General features: G+C 57.5%; 1 protein-coding gene across 1 annotated transcript; it reads left to right on the top strand.

Moving 5' to 3' along the window:
• On the top strand, nt 1–26,422 carry LOC137309286 (calsequestrin-1-like; the record flags this gene model as incomplete). Its single annotated transcript, XM_067977541.1, is given in 8 exon segments — nt 1–117; nt 3,193–3,323; nt 4,964–5,009; nt 5,369–5,423; nt 21,882–21,982; nt 24,164–24,212; nt 24,215–24,237; nt 26,009–26,422. Coding segments are annotated over 8 exon segments (753 nt in total), but the record flags the coding sequence as incomplete, so codon positions are not given.
• Between the last annotated feature and the right edge of the window lie 348 nt (nt 26,423–26,770).

The following is a 26,770-nucleotide window of genomic DNA, read 5'->3' as shown; positions in this document are numbered from 1 at the left end:
GTATATGGAGACCAGAACCTAAAACTCTCTTCTCAATCTCCAGATTTCAAAGCTTACGCCGAGGCAGCTGAAGTCTTCCAACCTTACATCGCCTTTTACGCTACGTTTGACAGAAAGGTGAGTCTGCACATGGTTCGTCCCACGACGGGTACCGGGACGGGGGGGTGGTGCGGAGGGGAGGGGAGGGGAACGCGACGAGTATCGAGTCGGGTGGTTCTCCGAGAAGGGGCCTCTCCCTCTCTCTCTGTGCGTGAATCGCGAGAGGGAGAGCAGGAGTTAAGTTGGGAAGCGGCCTTCCACGGGGGTCCGCGCTGGGACCACTGACGTCCATCGACCATCTGGACCCGGGAATTGGGAGCAGAATTTGCGGACGACACCAAAGTGCTGGGGCGGGGAGTGTGTCGGACGGTTTCGAGGTGCGACAGGGCATTAATAAACGTACAGAATGGGTGTGCAATTGGATTTCAGTGGATATAAGTGTGAGGTGGTACATTTCGGTAGGAAGAATAAGGAGTCCAAACGGGGGAGAGGAGCGCAGGGATACAGATACACCAGTCACTAATAGTAGCGACACAGGTCAATAAGGCCATTAAAACAAGGGCAAATCAAACATTGGGGATCATCTCTAGAGGGGTAGAATTGAAAAGCAGAGAAGTTCTGTTAAACTTGTCCAGAACCTTGGTTGGACCACACTTGGAGTGCTGTGCACAGTTCTGGTCTCCATATACCTGGGTTGGACCACACTGGGAGCACTGTGCACAGTTCTGGTCTCCATATACCTGGGTTAGACCGCACTTGGAGCACTGTGCACAGTTCTGGTCTCCATATACCTGGGTTAGACCACACTCGGAGCACTGTGCACAGTTCTGGTCTCCATATACCTGGGTTAGACCACACTGGGAGCACTGTGCACAGTTCTGGTCTCCATATACCTGGGTTAGACCGCACTTGGAGCACTGTGCACAGTTCTGGTCTCCACATACCTGGGTTAGACCACACTTGGAGCACTGTGCACAGTTCTGATCTCCGTATACCTGGGTTGGACCACACTTGGAGCACTGTGCACAGTTTAGTCTTCATATACCTGGGTTAGACCACACTTGGAGCACCGTGCACAGTTCTGGTCTTCATAGAATCATAGAATCATAGAATCATAGAAGTTACAACATGGAAACAGGCCCTTCGGCCCAACATGTCCATGTCGCCCAGTTTATACCACTAAGCTAGTCCCAATTGCCTGCACTTGGCCCATATCCCTCTATACCCATCTTACCCATGTAACTGTCCAAATGCTTTTTAAAAGACAAAATTGTACCCGCCTCTACTACTGCCTCTGGCAGCTCGTTCCAGACACTCACCACCCTTTGAGTGAAAAAATTGCCCCTCTGGATCCTTTTGTATCTCTCCCCTCTCACCTTAAATCTGTGCCCCCTCGTTATAGACTCCCCTACCTTTGGGAAAAGATTTTGACTATCGACCTTATCTATGCCCCTCATTATTTTATAGACTTCTATAAGATCACCCCTTAACCTCCTACTCTCCAGGGAATAAAGTCCCAGTCTGTCTAACCTCTCCCTGTAAGTCAAACCATCAAGTCCCGGTAGCATCCTAGTAAATCTTTTCTGCACTCTTTCTAGTTTAATAATATCCTTTCTATAATAGGGTGACCTGGGTTAGACCACACTTGGAGCACTGTGCACAGTTCTGGTCTCCATATACCTGGGTTAGACCACACTCGGAGCACAGTGCACAGTTCTGGTCTCCATATACCTGGGTTGACCACACTCGGAGCACAGTGCACAGTTCTGGTCTCCATATACCTGGGTTGACCACACTTGGAGCACTGTGCACAGTTCTGGTCTCCATATACCTGGGTCGGACCACACTTGGAGCACTGTGCACAGTTCTGGTCTCCATATACCTGGGTTAGACCACACTCGGAGCACAGTGCACAGTTCTGGTCTCCATATACCTGGGTTGACCACACTCGGAGCACAGTGCACAGTTCTGGTCTCCATATCCCTGGGTTGACCACACTTGGAGCACTGTGCACAGTTCTGGTCTCCATATACCTTGGTTGGACCACACTTGGAGCACTGTGCACAGTTCTGGTCTCCATATACCTGGGTTGACCACACTCGGAGCACAGTGCACAGTTCTGGTCTCCATATACCTGGGTTGACCACACTTGGAGCACTGTGCACAGTTCTGGTCTCCATATACCTGGGTCGGACCACACTTGGAGCACTGTGCACAGTTCTGGTCTCCATATACCTGGGTTAGACCACACTCGGAGCACTGTGCACAGTTCTGGTCTCCATATACCTGGGTTGACCACACTCGGAGCACAGTGCACAGTTCTGGTCTCCATATCCCTGGGTTGACCACACTTGGAGCACTGTGCACAGTTCTGGTCTCCATGTACCTTGGTTGGACCACACTTGGAGCACTGTGCACAGTTCTGGTCTCCATATACCTTGGTTGGACCACACTTGGAGCACTGTGCACAGTTCTGGTCTCCATATACCTGGGTTAGACCACACTTGGAGCACTGTGCACAGTTGTGGTCTCCATATTATAAAACGGATATAGAGGCACGAGAGAAGGTGCAAAAAAGATTCACAAGGATGATACCAGAATTGAGAGGTTATAACTATCAGGAAAGGCTGATCAGGCTGGGGGTCTTTTCTCTAGAAAAGAGAAGATTGAGGGGTGACCTGATTGAGGTCTTTAAGATGATGAAAGGGTTCGATCGGGTAGACTTAGAGAAGATGTTTCCACTTGTGGGGGGAGACCAGAACCAGGGGGCCATAAATATAAGATAGTCATTAATAAATCCAATCGGGAATTCAGGAGAAACTTCTTTCCCCAGAGAGTGGTGAGAATGTGGAACTCGCTCCCACAAGGAGTGGTTGAGGGGAATAACGGAGATGGATTTAAGGGGAAAGCTCGATAAACACGTGAGGGAGAGAGGAATAGGAGGAGATGGTGATGAGGGGGGAGATGGAGTAGGGAGGGGAGGAGTCTCGTGCGGAGCATAAACACCGGGATAGACCAGAGGGGCCGAGTGGCCTGTTTCTGTGGTGCGGACTCCATGTAACTCCGCGAAACACAATGGCCGATGGGAGATTGGCTGGTGTCTCTCCCTGTCACGTTAACCCTCACCGTCTCTCCTCCTCCCGCACTTCCCAGGTCGCCCATGATCTCAGTCTCAAGATGAACCAGGTCGACTTCTACGAGCCGTTTATGGAGGAGCCAAATTCGATGCCCGGCAGGCCACACACAGAGAAGGAGATCATCGACTTTGTGAACAAGAACAAGAGGTGAGGAGACACACCCCCTCTCTCAAATCGGCCACGCCCCCGGGAGTGTTTGACGGGACAGTGTAGAGGGAGCTTTACTCTGTATCTAACCCTGTACCTGCCCCTGGGAGTGTTTGATGGGACAGTGTAGAGGGAGCTTTACTCTGTATCTAACCCTATACCTGTCCTGGGAGTGTTTGATGGGACAGTGTAGAGGGAGCTTTACTCTGTATCTAACCCTGTACCTGACCCTGGGAGTGTTTGATGGGACAGTGTAGAGGGAGCTTTACTCTGTATCTAACCCTGTACCTGCCCTGGGAGTGTTTGACGGGACAGTGTAGAGGGAGCTTTACTCTGTATCTAACCCTGTACCAGCCCCTGGGAGTGTTTGATGGGACAGTGCAGAGGGAGCTTTACTCTGTATCTAACCCTGTACCTGCCCTGGGAGTGTTTGACGGGGCAGTGTAGAGGGAGCTTTACTCTGTATCTAACCCTGTACCTGACCCTGGGAGTGTTTAATGGGACAGTGTAGAGGGAGCTTTACTCTGTATCTAACCCTGTACCTGCCCTGGGAGTGTTTGATGGGACAGTGTAGAGGGAGCTTTACTCTGTATCTAACCCTGTACCTGCCCTGGGAGTGTTTGATGGGACAGTGCAGAGGGAGCTTTACTCTGTATCTAACCCTGTACCTGCCCCTGGGAGTGTTTGATGGGACAGTGTGGAGGGAGCTTTACTCTGTATCTCACCCTGTACCTGCCCCTGGGAGTGTTTGACGGGACAGTGTAGAGGGAGCTTCACTCTGTATCTAACCCTGTACCTGCCCTGGGAATGTTTGATGGGACAGTGTGGAGGGAGCTTCACTCTGTATCTAACCCTGTACCTGACCCTGGGAGTGTTTGACGGGACAGTGTAGAGGGAGCTTTACTCTGTATCTAACCCTGTACCTGCCCTGGGAGTGTTTGATGGGACAGTGTAGAGGGAGCTTTACTCTGTTTCTAATCCTGTACCTGCCCTGGGAGTGTTTGATGGGACAGTGCAGAGGGAGCTTTACTCTGTATCTAACCCTGTACCTGCCCTGGGAGTGTTCGATGGGACAGTGTAGAGGGAGCTTTACTCTGTATCTAACCCTGTACCTGCCCCTGGGAGTGTTTGATGGGACAGTGTAGAGGGAGCTTTACTCTGTATCTAACCCTGTACCTGCCCTGGGAGTGTTTGATGGGACAATGCAGAGGGAGCTTTACTCTGTATCTAACCCTATACCTGCCCTGGGAGTGTTTGATGGGACAGTGTAGAGGGAGCTTTCCTCTGTATCGAACCCTGTACCTGCCCCTGGGAGTGTTTGACGGGACAGTGTAGAGGGAGCTTTACTCTGTATCGAACCCTGTACCTGCCCCTGGGAGTGTTTGATGGGACAGTGTAGAGGGAGCTTTACTCTGTATCTAACCCTGTACTTGCCCTGGGAGTGTTTGATGGGACAGTGTAGAGGGAGCTTTACTCTGTATCTAACCCTGTACCTGCCCTGGGAGTGTTTGACGGGACAGTGTAGAGGGAGCTTTACTCTGTATCTAACCCTATACCTGCCCCTGGGAGTGTTTGAAGGGACAATCTATTATCTCTTAAACTTTAGTGACCGTAAATCTTTTTGACTTGTTTCCCATCAGAGCAACACTCAGGAAACTGAAGCCAGACAGTATGTTTGAGACCTGGGTAAGTGTTTAAATTTGCAATCGACTCCAGACGCTGACGCGTTCACCCCCCCCGACCTGCGTTCAAATCCAGCCCAGGGGGAGAACCGTGCCTTTCGGCCCGTCGTCCCTGTGCTGGCTCTTTGTCAAGCAGCGAATTCCAGATCACTGTGTTATTCTCCTCATCTCCTCTCCCCCCTCCGTCCGCCCGCCTCTGGTCCCTCCGTTAACTGTTTGAAATCTGCGCCCGGCTTCTCCGCTCTTTCCGCGTGGCTGGAGCGGGGAGCGGGTGGGGGTTGTCTCCTCTTGTCCGGGGGAGACCCCCAATGAGCCAAACACCGTCCTCTGTCATCTGAATGAGATTTTTATTCCCTTCCCCAGGAGGACGATATCAATGGGATACATATAGTTGCCTTCGCCGAAGAAGACGACGCAGGTAGATGAGGCCGATGCCAGGCTGGGGGGGCGGGGGGGTGGGGGTGAGTCCGCAGCTATTCGACTGCGTAGGGCGTCACAGCCGAGATCAACCAGCACAGAGAGAAGCGGGGCGGGGAGGGGGAGTGCGATTTGGGACTTTACGTGACTGTAATTGATACCCTGTTTTTGGAAACAGGAGGGGCGAATCAATTTACAGGATTGGATCTGCTCGTAACTGTTCTATTAATAACCTGCCAAGGGGTGACCCTCTCGCTCGAGATGAAAATAGACCTCGGTGTGAATGTTCAATGCTTTTTTTAAAACGGGATGTCGGGGAGTCGCAGATGTCGCCCTTCCACCCGACGTTCCTGGGGCCGCCTTTCCCGCTTCGGGCCCGACCGAGAGACACACGCCTTCCGTGTGAGAATCCGGCCAAGGTCGTCCGGCTGACGCTCCCGGACGTCACGCTCCCTGACGTCACGCTCCCTGACGTCACGCTCCCTGACGTCACGCTCCCTGACGTCACGCTCCCGGACGTCACGCTCCCTGACGTCACGCTCCTGGACGTCACGCTCCCTGACGTCACGCTCCCGGACGTCACACTCCCTGACGTCACGCTCCCTGACGTCACGCTCCCTGACGTCACACTCCCTGACGTCACACTCGCAGACGTCACCCTCCCGGACGTCACGCTCCCTGAAGTCACACTCCCGGACGTCACGCTCCCGGACGTCACGCTCCCGGACGTCACGCTCCCGGACGTCACGCTCCCGGACGTCACACTCCCTGACGTCACGCTCCCGGACGTCACGCCCCCTGACATCACTCTCCCGGACATCACACTCCCTGACATCACACTCCCTGACATCACACTCCCTGACGTCACACTCCCTGACGTCACACTCCCTGACGTCACACTCCCGGACGTCACACTCCCGGACGTCACACTCCCTGACGTCACACTCCCGGACGTCACACTCCCAGACGTCACACTCCCGGACGTCACACTCCCTGACGTCACACTCCCTGACGTCACACTCCCGGACGTCACACTCCCGGACGTCACACTCCCTGACGTCACACTCCCTGACGTCACTCTCCCGGACGTCACGCTCCCTGACGTCACACTCCCTGACGTCACACTCCCTGACGTCACACTCCCTGACGTCACGCTCCCGGACGTCACGCTCCCGGACGTCACGCTCCCTGACGTCACCCTCCCGGACGTCACGCTCCCGGACGTCACGCTCCCTGACGTCACTCTCCCGGACGTCACGCTCCCTGACGTCACACTCCCTGACGTCACACTCCCGGACGTCACGCTCCCTGACGTCACACTCCCTGACGTCACACTCCCGGACGTCACGCTCCCGGACGTCACGCTCCCGGACGTCACGCTCCCTGACGTCACGCTCCCTGACGTCACACTCCCTGACGTCACACTCCCGGACGTCACACTCCCGGACATCACACTCCCGGACATCACTCTCCCTGACGTCACACTCCCTGACGTCACACTCCCGGACGTCACACTCCCGGACATCACACTCCCGGACGTCACACTCCCTGACGTCACACTCCCGGACGTCACACTCCCTGACGTCACACTCCCGGACGTCACACTCCCGGACGTCACACTCCCTGACGTCACACTCCCGGACGTCACACTCCCGGACGTCACACTCCCGGACATCACTCTCCCTGACGTCACACTCCCGGACGTCACGCTCCCTGACGTCACGCTCCCGGACGTCACACTCCCGGACGTCACACTCCCTGACGTCACGCTCCCGGACGTCACGCTCCCTGACGTCACGCTCCCTGACGTCACACTCCCGGACGTTACACTCCCGGACGTCACACCCCCGGACGTGACACTCCCTGACGTCACCCTCCCGGACGTCACACTCCCGGACGTCACACTCCCGGACGTCACACTCCCGGACATCACTCTCCCGGACGTCACGCTCCCGGACGTCACACTCCCGGACGTCACACTCCCTGACGTCACACTCCCGGACGTCACGCTCCCTGACGTCACACTCCCGGACGTCACGCTCCCTGACGTCACGCTCCCTGACGTCACACTCCTGGACGTCGCACTCCTGGACGTCACGCTCCCTGACGTCACACTCCCGGACGTCACACTCCTGGACGTCACGCTCCCTGACGTCACACTCCCGGACGTCACACTCCTGGACGTCACACTCCTGGACGTCACGCTCCCTGACGTCACACTCCCGGACGTCACACTCCCGGACGTCACACTCCTGGACGTCACGCTCCCTGACGTCACACTCCCGGACGTCACACTCCCGGACGTCACACCCCCGGACCTCACTCCCCCTGACGTCACGCTCCCTGACGTCACGCTCCCTGACGTCACACTCCCGGACGTCACGCCCCCTGACGTCACACTCCCGGACCTCACTCCCCCTGACGTCACGCTCCCTGACGTCACACTCCCGGACCTCACTCCCCCTGACGTCACGCTCCCTGACGTCACGCTCCCTGACGTCACACTCCCGGACGCCACACTCCCTGACGTCACACTCCCTGACGTCACACTCCCGGACGTCACGCTCCCGGACGTCACGCTCCCTGACGTCACACTCCCGGACGTCACGCTCCCTGACGTCACACTCCCGGACGTCATACTCCCTGACGTCACACTCCCGGACGTCACGCTCCCTGACGTCACGCTCCCTGACGTCACGCTCCCTGATGTCACGCTCCCTGACGTCACCCTCCCTGACGTCACACTCCCGGACGTCACACTCCCTGACGTGACACTCCCGGACGTCACGCTCCCTGACGTCACGCTCCCTGACGTCACGCTCCCTGACGTCACACTCCCGGACGTCACGCTCCCTGACGTCACACTCCCTGACGTGACACTCCCGGACGTCACACTCCCGGACGTCACACTCCCGGACATCACACTCCCGGACATCACTCTCCCTGACGTGACACTCCCGGACATCACGCTCCCTGACGTCACACTCCCTGACGTCACTCTCCCGGACATCACTCTCCCGGACATCACTCTCCCTGACGTGACACTCCCGGACGTCACGCTCCCTGACTTGACACTCCCGGACGTCACACTCCCGGACGTCACACTCCCGGACGTCACACTCCCGGACATCACTCTCCCTGACGTGACACTCCCGGACGTCACGCTCCCTGACGTCACACTCCCGGACGTCACACTCCCGGACATCACTCTCCCTGACGTGACACTCCCGGACGTCACGCTCCCTGACGTCACGCTCCCTGACGTCACACTCCCTGACGTCACACTCCCGGACGTCACGCTCCCTGACGTCACACTCCCGGACGTCACGCCCCCTGACGTCACACTCCCGGACCTCACTCCCCCTGACGTCACGCTCCCTGACGTCACGCTCCCTGACGTCACACTCCCGGACCTCACTCCCCCTGACGTCACGCTCCCTGACGTCACGCTCCCTGACGTCACACTCCCGGACGTCACACTCCCTGACGTCACACTCCCGGACGTCACACTCCCGGACATCACTCTCCCTGACGTCACCCTCCCGGACGTCACACTCCCGGACGTCACACTCCCGGACGTCACACTCCCTGACGTCACACTCCCGGACCTCACACTCCCTGACGTCACACTCCCTGACGTCACACTCCCTGACGTCACACTCCCTGACGTCACACTCCCGGACGTCACACTCCCTGACGTCACACTCCCGGACGTCACACTCCCGGACGTCACACTCCCTGACGTCACACTCCCTGACGTCACACTCCCGGACGTCACACTCCCTGACGTCACACTCCCGGACGTCACACTCCCGGACGTCACACTCCCTGACGTCACACTCCCTGACGTCACACTCCCTGACGTCACACTCCCGGACATCACTCTCCCTGACGTCACCCTCCCGGACGTCACACTCCCTGACGTCACACTCCCTGACGTCACACTCCCGGACATCACTCTCCCTGACGTCACCCTCCCGGACGTCACACTCCCGGACGTCACACTCCCGGACGTCACACTCCTGACGTCACACTCCCGGACATCACTCTCCCTGACGTGACACTCCCGGACGTCACACTCCCGGACATCACTCTCCCTGACGTCACACTCCCTGACGTCACACTCCCTGACGTCACACTCCCTGACGTCACACTCCCGGACGTCACACTCCCTGACATCACACTCCCTGACGTCACACTCCCTGACGTCACACTCCCTGACGTCACACTCCCCGACGTCACACTCCCTGACGTCACACTCCCGGACGTCACACTCCCTGACGTCACACTCCCTGACGTCACACCCCCGGACGTCACACTCCCGGACGTCACACTCCCTGACGTCACACTCCCTGACGTCACACTCCCGGACGTCACACTCCCTGACGTCACACTCCCTGACGTCACACTCCCTGACGTCACACTCCCTGACGTCACACTCCCGGACATCACTCTCCCTGACGTCACCCTCCCGGACGTCACACTCCCAGACGTCACACTCCCTGACGTCACACTCCCGGACGTCACACTCCCTGACGTCACACTCCCTGACGTCACACTCCCGGACGTCACACTCCCGGACGTCACACTCCGGAACGTCACACTCCCGGACGTCACACTCCCGGACGTCACACTCCCAGACGTCACACTCCCGGACGTCACACTCCCTGACGTCACACTCCCTGACGTCACACTCCCGGACGTCACACTCCCGGACGTCACACTCCCTGACGTCACACTCCCTGACGTCACTCTCCCGGACGTCACGCTCCCTGACGTCACACTCCCTGACGTCACACTCCCTGACGTCACACTCCCTGACGTCACGCTCCCGGACGTCACGCTCCCGGACGTCACGCTCCCTGACGTCACCCTCCCGGACGTCACGCTCCCGGACGTCACGCTCCCTGACGTCACTCTCCCGGACGTCACGCTCCCTGACGTCACACTCCCTGACGTCACACTCCCGGACGTCACGCTCCCTGACGTCACACTCCCTGACGTCACACTCCCGGACGTCACGCTCCCGGACGTCACGCTCCCTGACGTCACGCTCCCTGACGTCACACTCCCTGACGTCACACTCCCGGACGTCACACTCCCTGACGTCACACTCCCTGACGTCACACTCCCTGACGTCACACTCCCGGACGTCACACTCCCGGACATCACACTCCCGGACGTCACACTCCCTGACGTCACACTCCCGGACATCACTCTCCCTGACGTCACACTCCCTGACGTCACACTCCCGGACGTCACACTCCCGGACATCACACTCCCGGACGTCACACTCCCTGACGTCACACTCCCGGACGTCACACTCCCTGACGTCACACTCCCGGACGTCACACTCCCGGACGTCACACTCCCTGACGTCACACTCCCGGACGTCACACTCCCGGACGTCACACTCCCGGACATCACTCTCCCTGACGTCACACTCCCGGACGTCACGCTCCCTGACGTCACGCTCCCGGACGTCACACTCCCGGACGTCACACTCCCTGACGTCACGCTCCCGGACGTCACGCTCCCTGACGTCACGCTCCCTGACGTCACACTCCCGGACGTTACACTCCCGGACGTCACACCCCCGGACGTGACACTCCCTGACGTCACCCTCCCGGACGTCACACTCCCGGACGTCACACTCCCGGACGTCACACTCCCGGACATCACTCTCCCGGACGTCACGCTCCCGGACGTCACACTCCCGGACGTCACACTCCCTGACGTCACACTCCCGGACGTCACGCTCCCTGACGTCACACTCCCGGACGTCACGCTCCCTGACGTCACGCTCCCTGACGTCACACTCCTGGACGTCGCACTCCTGGACGTCACGCTCCCTGACGTCACACTCCCGGACGTCACACTCCTGGACGTCACGCTCCCTGACGTCACACTCCCGGACGTCACACTCCTGGACGTCACACTCCTGGACGTCACGCTCCCTGACGTCACACTCCCGGACGTCACACTCCCGGACGTCACACTCCTGGACGTCACGCTCCCTGACGTCACACTCCCGGACGTCACACTCCCGGACGTCACACCCCCGGACCTCACTCCCCCTGACGTCACGCTCCCTGACGTCACGCTCCCTGACGTCACACTCCCGGACGTCACGCCCCCTGACGTCACACTCCCGGACCTCACTCCCCCTGACGTCACGCTCCCTGACGTCACACTCCCGGACCTCACTCCCCCTGACGTCACGCTCCCTGACGTCACGCTCCCTGACGTCACACTCCCGGACGCCACACTCCCTGACGTCACACTCCCTGACGTCACACTCCCGGACGTCACGCTCCCGGACGTCACGCTCCCTGACGTCACACTCCCGGACGTCACGCTCCCTGACGTCACACTCCCGGACGTCATACTCCCTGACGTCACACTCCCGGACGTCACGCTCCCTGACGTCACGCTCCCTGACGTCACGCTCCCTGATGTCACGCTCCCTGACGTCACCCTCCCTGACGTCACACTCCCGGACGTCACACTCCCTGACGTGACACTCCCGGACGTCACGCTCCCTGACGTCACGCTCCCTGACGTCACGCTCCCTGACGTCACACTCCCGGACGTCACGCTCCCTGACGTCACACTCCCTGACGTGACACTCCCGGACGTCACACTCCCGGACGTCACACTCCCGGACATCACACTCCCGGACATCACTCTCCCTGACGTGACACTCCCGGACATCACGCTCCCTGACGTCACACTCCCTGACGTCACTCTCCCGGACATCACTCTCCCGGACATCACTCTCCCTGACGTGACACTCCCGGACGTCACGCTCCCTGACTTGACACTCCCGGACGTCACACTCCCGGACGTCACACTCCCGGACGTCACACTCCCGGACATCACTCTCCCTGACGTGACACTCCCGGACGTCACGCTCCCTGACGTCACACTCCCGGACGTCACACTCCCGGACATCACTCTCCCTGACGTGACACTCCCGGACGTCACGCTCCCTGACGTCACGCTCCCTGACGTCACACTCCCTGACGTCACACTCCCGGACGTCACGCTCCCTGACGTCACACTCCCGGACGTCACGCCCCCTGACGTCACACTCCCGGACCTCACTCCCCCTGACGTCACGCTCCCTGACGTCACGCTCCCTGACGTCACACTCCCGGACCTCACTCCCCCTGACGTCACGCTCCCTGACGTCACGCTCCCTGACGTCACACTCCCGGACGTCACACTCCCTGACGTCACACTCCCGGACGTCACACTCCCGGACATCACTCTCCCTGACGTCACCCTCCCGGACGTCACACTCCCGGACGTCACACTCCCGGACGTCACACTCCCTGACGTCACACTCCCGGACCTCACACTCCCTGACGTCACACTCCCTGACGTCACACTCCCTGACGTCACACTCCCTGACGTCACACTCCCGGACGTCACACTCCCTGACGTCACACTCCCGGACGTCACACTCCCGGACGTCACACTCCCTGACGTCACACTCCCTGACGTCACACTCCCGGACGTCACACTCCCTGACGTCACACTCCCGGACGTCACACTCCCGGACGTCACACTCCCTGACGTCACACTCCCTGACGTCACACTCCCTGACGTCACACTCCCGGACATCACTCTCCCTGACGTCACCCTCCCGGACGTCACACTCCCTGACGTCACACTCCCTGACGTCACACTCCCGGACATCACTCTCCCTGACGTCACCCTCCCGGACGTCACACTCCCGGACGTCACACTCCCGGACGTCACACTCCTGACGTCACACTCCCGGACATCACTCTCCCTGACGTGACACTCCCGGACGTCACACTCCCGGACATCACTCTCCCTGACGTCACACTCCCTGACGTCACACTCCCTGACGTCACACTCCCTGACGTCACACTCCCGGACGTCACACTCCCTGACATCACACTCCCTGACGTCACACTCCCTGACGTCACACTCCCTGACGTCACACTCCCCGACGTCACACTCCCTGACGTCACACTCCCGGACGTCACACTCCCTGACGTCACACTCCCTGACGTCACACCCCCGGACGTCACACTCCCGGACGTCACACTCCCTGACGTCACACTCCCTGACGTCACACTCCCGGACGTCACACTCCCTGACGTCACACTCCCTGACGTCACACTCCCTGACGTCACACTCCCTGACGTCACACTCCCGGACATCACTCTCCCTGACGTCACCCTCCCGGACGTCACACTCCCAGACGTCACACTCCCTGACGTCACACTCCCGGACGTCACACTCCCTGACGTCACACTCCCTGACGTCACACTCCCGGACGTCACACTCCCGGACGTCACACTCCGGAACGTCACACTCCCGGACGTCACACTCCCGGACGTCACACTCCCGGACGTCACACTCCCGGACGTCACACTCCCGGACGTCACACTCCCGGACGTCACTCTCCCTGACGTCACACTCCCGGACGTCACACTCCCGGACGTCACTCTCCCGGACGTCACGCTCCCTGACGTCACGCTCCCAGACGTCACACTCCCTGACGTCACACTCACTGACGTCACACTCCCTGACGTCACGCTCCCGGACGTCACGCTCCCGGACGTCACACCCCCGGACGTCACACTCCCTGACGTCACACTCCCTGACGTCACACTCCCGGACGTCACACTCCCTGACGTCACACTCCCGGACGTCACACTCCCTGACGGCACACTCCCGGACCTCACTCCCCCTGACGTCACACTCCCGGACCTCACTCCCCCTGACGTCACGCTCCCTGACGTCACGCTCCCTGACGTCACACTCCCGGACGTCACACTCCCTGACGTCACACTCCCTGACGTCACACTCCCGGACGTCACACTCCCGGACGTCACACTCCCGGACGTCACGCCCCCTGACGTCACACTCCCGGACCTCACTCCCCCTGACGTCACGCTCCCTGACGTCACGCTCCCTGACGTCACACTCCCGGACGTCACGCCCCCTGACGTCAGACTCCCGGACCTCACTCCCCCTGACGTCACGCTCCCTGACGTCACACTCCCGGACCTCACTCCCCCTGACGTCACGCTCCCTGACGTCACGCTCCCTGACGTCACACTCCCGGACGTCACACTCCCTGACGTCACACTCCCTGACGTCACACTCCCGGACGTCACGCTCCCGGACGTCACGCTCCCTGACGTCACACTCCCGGACGTCACACTCCCGGACGTCACACTCCCTGACGTCACACTCCCGGACGTCACACTCCCGGACGTCACACTCCCGGACATCACTCTCCCTGACGTGACACTCCCGGACATCACGCTCCCTGACGTCACGCTCCCTGACGTCACGCTCCCTGACGTCACGCTCCCTGACGTCACGCTCCCTGACGTCACCCTCCCTGACGTCACACTCCCGGACGTCACACTCCCTGACGTGACACTCCCGGACGTCACGCTCCCTGACGTCACGCTCCCTGACGTCACACTCCCTGACGTCACACTCCCGGACGTCACGCTCCCTGACGTCACACTCCCTGACGTGACACTCCCGGACGTCACACTCCCGGACGTCACACTCCCGGACATCACACTCCCGGACATCACTCTCCCTGACGTGACACTCCCGGACATCACGCTCCCTGACGTCACACTCCCTGACGTCACTCTCCCGGACATCACTCTCCCGGACATCACTCTCCCTGACGTGACACTCCCGGACGTCACGCTCCCTGACGTGACACTCCCGGACGTCACACTCCCGGACGTCACACTCCCGGACGTCACACTCCCGGACATCACTCTCCCTGACGTGACACTCCCGGACGTCACGCTCCCTGACGTCACACTCCCGGACGTCACACTCCCGGACATCACTCTCCCTGACGTGACACTCCCGGACATCACGCTCCCTGACGTCACGCTCCCTGACGTCACGCTCCCTGACGTCACACTCCCTGACGTCACACTCCCGGACGTCACGCTCCCTGACGTCACACTCCCGGACGTCACGCCCCCTGACGTCACACTCCCGGACCTCACTCCCCCTGACGTCACGCTCCCTGACGTCACGCTCCCTGACGTCACACTCCCGGACCTCACTCCCCCTGACGTCACGCTCCCTGACGTCACGCTCCCTGACGTCACACTCCCGGACGTCACACTCCCTGACGTCACACTCCCTGACGTCACACTCCCGGACATCACTCTCCCTGACGTCACCCTCCCGGACGTCACACTCCCGGACGTCACACTCCCGGACGTCACACTCCCTGACGTCACACTCCCTGACGTCACACTCCCGGACGTCACACTCCCGGACGTCACACTCCCGGACGTCACACCCCCGGACGTCACACCCCCTGACGTCACACCCCCTGACGTCACACCCCCTGACGTCACACTCCCTGACGTCACACCCCCGGACGTCACACCCCCTGACGTCACACTCCCTGACGTCACACTCCCTGACGTCACACTCCCTGACCTCACTCTCCCTGACCTCACACTCCCGGACCTCACACTCCCGGATGTCACATTCCATATACATCACATTCTGGACGTCACATTCTGGACGTCACACCCCTGATGTCACACCACTAATGTCACACCTCTGATGTCACACCACGGATGTCACACCCCTAATGTCACACCCCTGATGTCACACACCTGATGTCACACCCTTGATGTCACACCCCTGATGTCACACCCCTGATGTCACACCCCTGATGTCACACCACTAATGTCACACCTCTGATGTCACACCACGGATGTCACACCCCTAATGTCACACCCCTGATGTCACACACCTGATGTCACACCCTTGATGTCACACCCCTGATGTCACACCCCTGATGTCACACCCCTGATGTCACACCCCTGATGTCACACACCTGATGTCACACCCCTGATGTCACACCCCTGATGTCACACACCTGATGTCACACACCTGATGTCACACCCCTGATGTCACACCCTTGATGTCACACCCCTGATGTCACATCACGGATGTCACACCCCTAATGTCACACCCCTGATGTCACACCTCTGATGTAACACCACGGATGTCACACCCCTAATGTCACACCCCTGATGTCACACCCCTGATGTCACACCCCTGATGTCACACCCCTGATGTCACACCCCTGATGTCACACCTCTGATGTAACACCACGGATGTCACACCCTTGATGTCACACCCCTAATGTCACACCCCTGATGTCACACCTCTGATGTCACACCCCTGATGTCACACCCCTGATGTCACACCCCTGATGTCACACCACGGATGTCACACCACGGATGTCACACCCCTAATGTCACACCCCTGATGTCACACCCCTGATGTCACACCCCTGATGTCACACCACGGATGTCACACCCCTAATGTCACACCCCTGATGTCACACACCTGATGTCACACCCTTGATGTCACACCCTTGATGTCACACCCTTGATGTCACACCCCTGATGTCACACCCCTGATGTCACACCCTTGATGTCACACCCTTGATGTCACAGCCCTGATGTCACACACCTGATGTCACACACCTGATGTCACACACCTGATGTCACACACCTGATGTCACACCCCTGATGTCACACCCCTGATGTCACAGCCCTGATGTCACAGCCCTGATGTCACACCCTTGATGTCACACCCTTGATGTCATGCCCCGAATGTCACACTCTCCCCCCGACATCACACACTCTCCCCCCGACATCACACACTCTCCCCCCCCCGACATCACACACTCTCCCCCCGACATCACACACTCTCCCCCGACATCACACACTCTCCCCCCGACATCACACACTCTCCCCCCCCCCGACATCACACACTCTCCCCCCGACATCACACACACTCCCCCCGACATCACACACTCTCCCCCCCCCGACATCACACACTCTCCCCCCGACATCACACACTCTCCCCCCCCCGACATCACACACTCTCCCCCCGACATCACACACTCTCCCCCCGACATCACACACTCTCCCCCCGACATCACACACTCTCCCCCCGACATCACACACTCTCCCCCCGACATCACACACTCTCCCCCCGACATCACACACTCTCCCCCCCCCGACATCACACACTCTCCCCCCGACATCACACACTCTCCCCCCGACATCACACACTCTCCCCCCGACATCACACACTCTCCCCCCGACATCACACACTCTCCCCCCCCCCGACATCACACACTCTCCCCCCGACATCACACACTCTCCCCCCGACATCACACACTCTCCCCCCGACATCACACACTCTCCCCCCGACATCACACACTCTCCCCCCGACATCACACACTCTCCCCCCCCCGACATCACACACTCTCCCCCCCCGACATCACACACTCCCCCCCGACATCACACACTCTCCCCCCGACATCACACACTCTCCCCCCGACATCACACACTCTCCCCCCCCGACATCACACACTCTCCCCCCGACATCACACACTCTCCCCCCGACATCACACACTCTCCCCCCGACATCACACACTCTCCCCCCGACATCACACACTCTCCCCCCGACATCACACACTCTCCCCCCGACATCACACACTCTCCCCCCGACATCACACACTCTCCCCCCGACATCACACACTCTCCCCCCGACATCACACACTCTCCCCCCGACATCACACACTCTCCCCCCGACATCACACACTCTCCCCCCGACATCACACACTCTCCCCGACATCACACACTCTCCCCTCAACGTCACATTCCCAATGTCACACCCCCTGACGTCACATTCCCAATGTCACACTCCCTGATGTCACATTCCCAATGTCACACTCCCTGACGTCACATTCCCAATGTCACACTCCCTGATGTCACATTTCCAATGTCACACCCCCTTACGTCACATTCCCAATGTCACACTCCCTGATGTCACATTCCCAATGTCACACTCCCTGACGTCACATTCCCAATGTCACACTCCCGATGTCACATTCCCAATGTCACACTCCCTGACGTCACATTCCCAATGTCACACTCCCGATGTCACATTCCCAATGTCACACCCCCTGACGTCACATTCCCAATGTCACACTCCCTGACGTCACATTCCCAATGTCACACTCCCGATGTCACATTCCCAATGTCACACTCCCTGACGTCACACTCCCAATGTCACACTCCCGATGTCACATTCCCAATGTCACACCCCCTGACGTCACACTCCCAATGTCACACCCCCTGACGTCACACTCCCAATGTCACACCCCCTGACGTCACACTCCCAATGTCACACTCCCAATGTCACACCCCCTGACGTCACATTCCCAATGTCACACTCCCGATGTCACATTCCCAATGTCACACTCCCTGACGTCACACTCCCAATGTCACACTCCCGATGTCACATTCCCAATGTCACACCCCCTGACGTCACACTCCCAATGTCACACCCCCTGACGTCACACTCCCAATGTCACACCCCCTGACGTCACACTCCCAATGTCACACTCCCAATGTCACACCCCCTGACGTCACATTCCCAATGTCACACTCCCGATGTCACATTCCCAATGTCACACCCCCTGACGTCACTTTCCCAATGTCACACTCCCTGACGTCACACTCCCAATGTCACACCCCCTGACGTCACATTCCCAATGTCACACTCCTTGACATCACATTCCCAATGTCACATTCCCAATGTCACACCCCCTGACGTCACACTCCCAATGTCACACCCCCTGACGTCACACTCCCAATGTCACATTCCCAATGTCACATTCCCAATGTCACACCCCCTGACGTCACATTCCCAATGTCACACTCCCTGATGTCACATTCCCAATGTCACACCCCCTTACGTCACATTCCCAATGTCACACTCCCTGATGTCACATTCCCAATGTCACACCCCCTTACGTCACATTCCCAATGTCACACTCCCTGATGTCACATTCCCAATGTCACACTCCCTGACGTCACATTCCCAATGTCACACTCCCGATGTCACATTCCCAATGTCACACCCCCTGACGTCACACTCCCAATGTCACACTCCCTGACGTCACATTCCCAATGTCACACTCCCGATGTCACATTCCCAATGTCACACTCCCTGACGTCACACTCCCAATGTCACACTCCCGATGTCACATTCCCAATGTCACACCCCCTGACGTCACACTCCCAATGTCACACCCCCTGACGTCACACTCCCAATGTCACACTCCCTGACGTCACATTCCCAATGTCACACTCCCGATGTCACATTCCCAATGTCACACTCCCTGACGTCACACTCCCAATGTCACACTCCCGATGTCACATTCCCAATGTCACACCCCCTGACGTCACACTCCCAATGTCACACTCCCTGACGTCACATTCCCAATGTCACACTCCCGATGTCACATTCCCAATGTCACACTCCCTGACGTCACACTCCCAATGTCACACTCCCGATGTCACATTCCCAATGTCACACCCCCTGACGTCACACTCCCAATGTCACACCCCCTGACGTCACACTCCCAATGTCACACCCCCTGACGTCACACTCCCAATGTCACACTCCCAATGTCACACCCCCTGACGTCACATTCCCAATGTCACACTCCCGATGTCACATTCCCAATGTCACACCCCCTGACGTCACATTCCCAATGTCACACTCCCGATGTCACATTCCCAATGTCACACCCCCTGACGTCACATTCCCAATGTCACACTCCCTGACGTCACACTCCCAATGTCACACCCCCTGACGTCACATTCCCAATGTCACACTCCCTGACGTCACATTCCCAATGTCACACTCCCGATGTCACATTCCCAATGTCACACCCCCTGACGTCACACTCCCAATGTCACACCCCCTGACGTCACACTCCCAATGTCACACCCCCTGACGTCACACTCCCAATGTCACACTCCCAATGTCACACCCCCTGACGTCACACTCCCAATGTCACATTCCCAATGTCACATTCCCAATGTCACACTCCCTGACGTCACATTCCCAATGTCACCCCCCTGACGTCACACTCCCAATGTCACACCCCCTGACGTCACACTCCCAATGTCACACTCCCAATGTCACACCCCCTGACGTCACATTCCCAATGTCACACTCCCGATGTCACATTCCCAATGTCACACTCCCTGACGTCACACTCCCAATGTCACACTCCCGATGTCACATTCCCAATGTCACACCCCCTGACGTCACACTCCCAATGTCACACCCCCTGACGTCACACTCCCAATGTCACACCCCCTGACGTCACATTCCCAATGTCACACCCCCTGACGTCACCCTCCCAATGTCACACTCCCAATGTCACACCCCCTGACGTCACACTCCCAATGTCACATTCCCAATGTCACATTCCCAATGTCACACCCCCTGACGTCACACTCCCAATGTCACACTCCCAATGTCACACCCCCTGACGTCACACTCCCAATGTCACCCCCCTGACGTCACACTCCCAATGTCACCCCCCTGACGTCACATTCACAATGTCACACCCCCTGATGTCACATTCCCAATGTCACACTCCCCCATCACACCCCCCATGTCACGCCCCTGACTTCACACACATCCCCCCCCCCCGACTCCTTCCTCTCAATTGACGGTCCATGGGATCTTGCTGTGCGCGCCTCCGCCGCCCTGAACCCAGGGGGGGGGGAAGGCGGTGCAGGTCGTGGGATGGCGAGGGGAGTTGGGGAAGGAGAGGAGATGGTGTTCTTTTATTTTTTTGTCGTCACTCCCTACCACCCGTTATTTCCGGGGGGTGCGGGAGGAAGAGTGAGAGGAGGAGGAGAAGGAGGAGGAAGAGGAGGAGGAGGAAAAAGAGGAAGAGGAGGAGGAGGGAGAGGAGGAGGAGGAGGAAGAGGGAGAGGAGGAAGAGAAGGAGGAAGAAGTGGAGGAGGAGGAGGAGAAGGAGGAGGAAGAGGAAGAGGAGGAAGAGGAGGAGGGTGGGGAGGAGGAGAAGGAGGAAGAAGTGGAGGAAGAGGAAGAGGAGGAGGAGGAAGAGGAAGAAGAGGAGGAGAAGGAGGAAGAGGAGGAGGGAGAGGAGGAGGAGAAGGAGGAAGAAGTGGAGGAAGAGGAAGAAGAGGAGGAGGAGAAGGAGGAAGAGGAGGAGGGAGAGGAGGAGGAGAAGGAGGAAGAAGTGGAGGAGGAAGAAGAGGAGGAGGGAGAAGAGGAAGGAAGGAGGAGGAGGGGGGAGGAAGAAGAGGAGGAAGAAGAGGAGGAGAAGGAGGAAGAAGAGGAGGGAGAGGAGGAAGAGGGAGAGGAGGTGGAGAAGGAGGAAGAAGAGGAGGAGAACGAGGAGGAGAAGGAGGAAGAAGAGGAGGAGAGAGGAGGAGGAGGAGAGAGGAGGGAGGAGGAGGAGGAGGGAGGAGGGAGGAGGGAGGAGGAGGGAGGAGGAGGAGGGAGGAGGAGGAGGAGCCTTCATTCACCCGTTGCCCCCTCTCGCTTTGCCTTTCAGACGGCTTCGAGTTCCTGGAGATCGTGAAGGAAGTGGCGGAGGACAACACGGAAAACCCCGATCTGAGCATCATCTGGATCGACCCCGAGGATTTCCCCCTGGTAGACCCCCACCCCCCACCCCCCCCCCCCCCGCCTCTCTCCCCCCCGACCCCCCCTGACCCCCGACCCCCCCCCCCCCCCCGCGACGCCCCGCCTCCCCCTCCAGACCACAATGCTCTTCACCCGCGGGCAAGGCATCGTGGGATTTCCGGCTCTGTCGCCTCTCAATAAAAGGGGCCGAATTTCAGGGGGTTTTGGTGGGGGGGGGGGGGGCGGGGGGTGAGAGGGGCACTGGAATGTCCCATTCATGGTGGGGGGGGGGCAGTGGTACCAGGGTTTTGGTGCTGGGGCTCGCCGACTTTAGTGGTATAGCCCAGGACTCTCCCATTCATGGGGGTGTGTATAAATCCAGTGGTATATCCCCGGACTCTCCCATTCATGGGGGCGTGTATAAATCCAGTGGTATATCCCCGGACTCTCCCATTCATGGGGGTGTGTATAAATCCAGTGGTATATCCCCGGACTCTCCCATTCATGGGGGCGTGTATAAATCCAGTGGTATATCCCCGGACTCTCCCATTCATGGGGGTGTGTATAAATCCAGTGGTATATCCCCGGACTCTCCCATTCATGGGGGTGTGTATAAATCCAGTGGTATATCCCCGGACTCTCCCATTCATGGGGGTGTGTATAAATCCAGTGGTATATCCCCGGACTCTCCCATTCATGGGGGTGTGTATAAATCCAGTGGTATATCCCCGGACTCTCCCATTCATGGGGGGGTGTGTGTATAAATCCAGTGGTATCTCCCCGGACTCTCCCATTCATGGGGGGGTGTGTGTATATATCCAGTGGTATATCCCTGGACTCTCCCATTCATGGGGGTGTGTGCATAAATCCAGTGGTATCTCCCCGGACTCTCCCATTCATGGGGGGGTGTGTGTATATATCCAGTGGTATCTCCCCGGACTCTCCCATTCATGGGGGGGTGTGTGTATATATCCAGTGGTATCTCCCCGGACTCTCCCATTCATGGGGGGGTGTGTGTATATATCCAGTGGTATATCCCTGGACTCTCCCATTCAGAGGGGTGTATAAATCCAGTGGTATATCCCCGGACTCTCCCATTCATGGGGGTGTGTATAAATCCAGTGGTATATCCCCGGACTCTCCCATTCATGGGGGTGTGTATAAATCCAGTGGTATATCCCCGGACTCTCCCATTCATGGGGGTGTGTATAAATCCAGTGGTATATCCCCGGACTCTCCCATTCATGGGGGTGTGTATAAATCCAGTGGTATATCCCCGGACTCTCCCATTCATGGGGGGGTGTGTGTATAAATCCAGTGGTATCTCCCCGGACTCTCCCATTCATGGGGGGGTGTGTGTATATATCCAGTGGTATATCCCTGGACTCTCCCATTCATGGGGGTGTGTGCATAAATCCAGTGGTATCTCCCCGGACTCTCCCATTCATGGGGGGGTGTGTGTATATATCCAGTGGTATCTCCCCGGACTCTCCCATTCATGGGGGGGTGTGTGTATATATCCAGTGGTATCTCCCCGGACTCTCCCATTCATGGGGGGGTGTGTGTATATATCCAGTGGTATATCCCTGGACTCTCCCATTCAGAGGGGTGTATAAATCCAGTGGTATATCCCCGGACTCTCCCATTCATGGGGGTGTGTGTATAAATCCAGTGGTATATCCCCGGACTCTCCCATTCATGGGGGTGTGTGCATAAATCCAGTGGTATATCCCCGGACTCTCCCATTCATGGGGGTGTGTGTGTATATATCCAGTGGTATCTCCCCGGACTCTCCCATTCATGGGGGGGTGTGTGTATATATCCAGTGGTATCTCCCCGGACTCTCCCATTCATGGGGGGGGGTGTGTATATATCCAGTGGTACATCCCCGGACTCTCCCACTCAGAGGGGAGGGGGGAGCTCTCCCAGCAGAGCCTCGGCCTCTCCCACTCCGATTCCTGTTGTCGAATAGCTCACGGTCTGGACACCGGCCAGGCGGCGGCGGCGGCGTCTCGGCCTGGGGCGGGTGACAGCGTCCACATCCTGAGCACAGCCCACCCCGGGCAGGACTGAAGAGGTGAAAGAGTAAACCATGAGCGGGCAGTGCTGCCCCACCTCACCAGCGGCATGAGCCTACGACCAGTAAACGAGGGTTTAAACGGAGATTTCGTGCTCTCGCAGGGGTACTGACGCTGATTTATCTCTCCACAGTTGAATCCTTATTGGGAGAAGACATTTGGCATCGATCTATCTGAGCCCAATTTGGTGTTGTCAACGTCACAGATGTAAGTCTACCAGGTCCAGAACTCAAGAGTTAGAACCTGCGATCTAAAGGGAGGGGTCGAGATTCAGGGATCAGGAACTGAGAGGCGAGAGGATTGGAGAGTCGGGCATCAAGGATTGGAGGCTGAGAATTCAAGATTGGTGATTCAGAATCAGGGATTGGTGATTGAATTCAGGATGGTCGAGTCAGAATCAGGGATTGGTGATTGAATTCAGGATGGTCGAGTCAGAATCAGGGATTGGTGATTGAATTTAGGATGGTAGAGTCAGAATCAGGGATTGGTGATTGAATTCACGATTGTGGATTCAGAATCAGGGATTAGAGACTGAATTCAGAATTGTAGATTTAGAATCAGGGACTGGATTCACAATCATAGATTCAGACTCAGGGTTTGAAATCAGGATTGTAGATTCAAAATCAGAGATTAGTGATTGAATTCTGAATTGTGGATTCAGAACCATGGATTGGTGATTGATTTCAGGATTGCAGATTCAGAATCATGGATTGAATTTACGATTGTAGTTTTAGAATCAGGGACCAGTGATTGAATTCAACATTGTGGATACAGAATCGGGGATTCGTGATTGATTTCAGGATTATGAATTCAGAATCAGGGATTGGTGATTGAATTCAGGATTGTGGATTAAGATTCAGGTACTGAATTCAGGATTGTAGATTCAGAATCAGGAATTAGTGATTGAATTCAGGACTGTAAATTCAGAATCAGGGTTTATTGATTGAATTCAGGATTGTAGATTCAGAATGTGGGATTGAATTTAGAATTGGTGATTCAGAATCAGAGATTAGTGCTTAGATTCAGGATTGTAGATTTGGAATCAGGGATTAGAGATTTAATTCAGGATCATAGATTCAGAATTTGGGATTGAATTTAGAATTGGTGATTCGGAATCAGGGATTCGAGATTTAATTCAGGATTGTAGATTCGGAATCAGGGATTAGAGATTGAATTCACGATTGGAGAATCAGAATCAAGGATTAGAGATTGAATTCAGGATTGGAGAATCAGAATCATGGATTAGTGATTGAATTCAGGATCATAGATTCTGATCAGGTATTAGTGATTCAATTCAGGAAAGGAAGGCACTGAATCAGTTAATTTATGCTTTTCTTGCTGATGTCCTCTGTCTCCCTCCCCAATCCCTGTCCCTCCTTCTCTGCCTCCCCTCTCCCCAGTCCCTGTCCCTCCTTCTCTGCCTCCCCCTTCCCCAATCCCTGTTCCTCCTTCTCTTCCCCCCCTCTCCCCAGTCCCTGTTCCTCCTTCTCTGCCTCCCCCCTCCTTCTCTGCCCCCACCTCCTCCTCCCCAGTCCCCTGTCCCTCCTTCTCTGCCCCCCCCTCCTTCTCTGCCCCCCCTCCTCTTCCCCAATCCCTGTCCCTCCTTCTCTGCCCTCCCCTCCTCTTCCCCAATCCCTGTCCCTCCTTCTCTGCCCTCCCCTCCTCTTCCCAATCCCTGTCCCTCCTTCTCTGCCCTCCCCTCCTCTTCCCCACTCCCTGTCCCTCCTTCTCTGCCCTCCCCTCCTCTTCCCCAATCCCTGTCCCTCCTTCTCTGCCCTCCCCTCCTCTTCCCCACTCCCTGTCCCTCCTTCTCTGCCCTCCCCTCCTCTTCCCCAATCCCTGTCCCTCCTTCTCTGCCCTCCCCTCCTCTTCCCCACTCCCCGTTCCCCCTTCTCTCTCCCCTAACCCCCCCCACCTTCCTCCCCCGCCACGTGGGAGACGCTGACCCCGTTTAAACCCTCTGTCCGCCCCTCCGCAGGCTGACAGCCTCTGGTTTGACATGGACGAGGACGATTTGCCAACGCCTGACGAGTTGGAGGATTGGATTGAAGACGTCCTTTCTGGAGAGATTAGTACGGAGGATGATGACGATGACGATGACGACGATGATGATGATGATGACGACGATGATGATGACGATGATGACGATGATGATGACGACGATGACGATGATGATGATGATGACGATGACGATGATGACGATGAATAATTTAACACCCAAATACAATGTCACCAAATCGAGAATCGATCTCTCATCTCCCAACTCAGCTCCTCAACCAATGCATCTCCATTTTTTTTTGTAAATCTCTTACAATAATCATTTTCTACTGAAAATCACTGCACAGTCTCATTGTCATGGAAAAAAAATACAATAGAACAAAATTCCATCAAAGCCTAAACTGTCTCTTACTTTGTTTCGTATCAACTCAACTCAACAGGGGGATTGTGTCCTTCCCAGTTGGGGATTGTCTCATTCCCAGTAGGGGATTGTCTCATTCCCAGTTGGGGATTGTCTCATTCCCAGTTGGGAATTGTGTCCGTCCCAGTCGGGGATTGTCTCCTTCCCAGTCGGGGATTGTCTCCTTCCCAGTTGGGGATTGTCTCATTCCCAGTTGGGAATTGTGTCCGTCCCAGTTGGGGATTGTCTCCTTCCCAGTCGGGGATTGTCTCCTTCCCAGTCGGGGATTGTCTCCTTCCCAGTCGGGGATTGTCTCCTTCCCAGTCGGGAATTGTGTCCGTC

Source organism: Heptranchias perlo, unplaced genomic scaffold (genome assembly GCF_035084215.1).
Source record: "Heptranchias perlo isolate sHepPer1 unplaced genomic scaffold, sHepPer1.hap1 HAP1_SCAFFOLD_1576, whole genome shotgun sequence".
Lineage (NCBI taxonomy): Eukaryota > Metazoa > Chordata > Chondrichthyes > Hexanchiformes > Hexanchidae > Heptranchias > Heptranchias perlo.
This window is presented reverse-complemented; position numbering and strand designations above follow the sequence as displayed.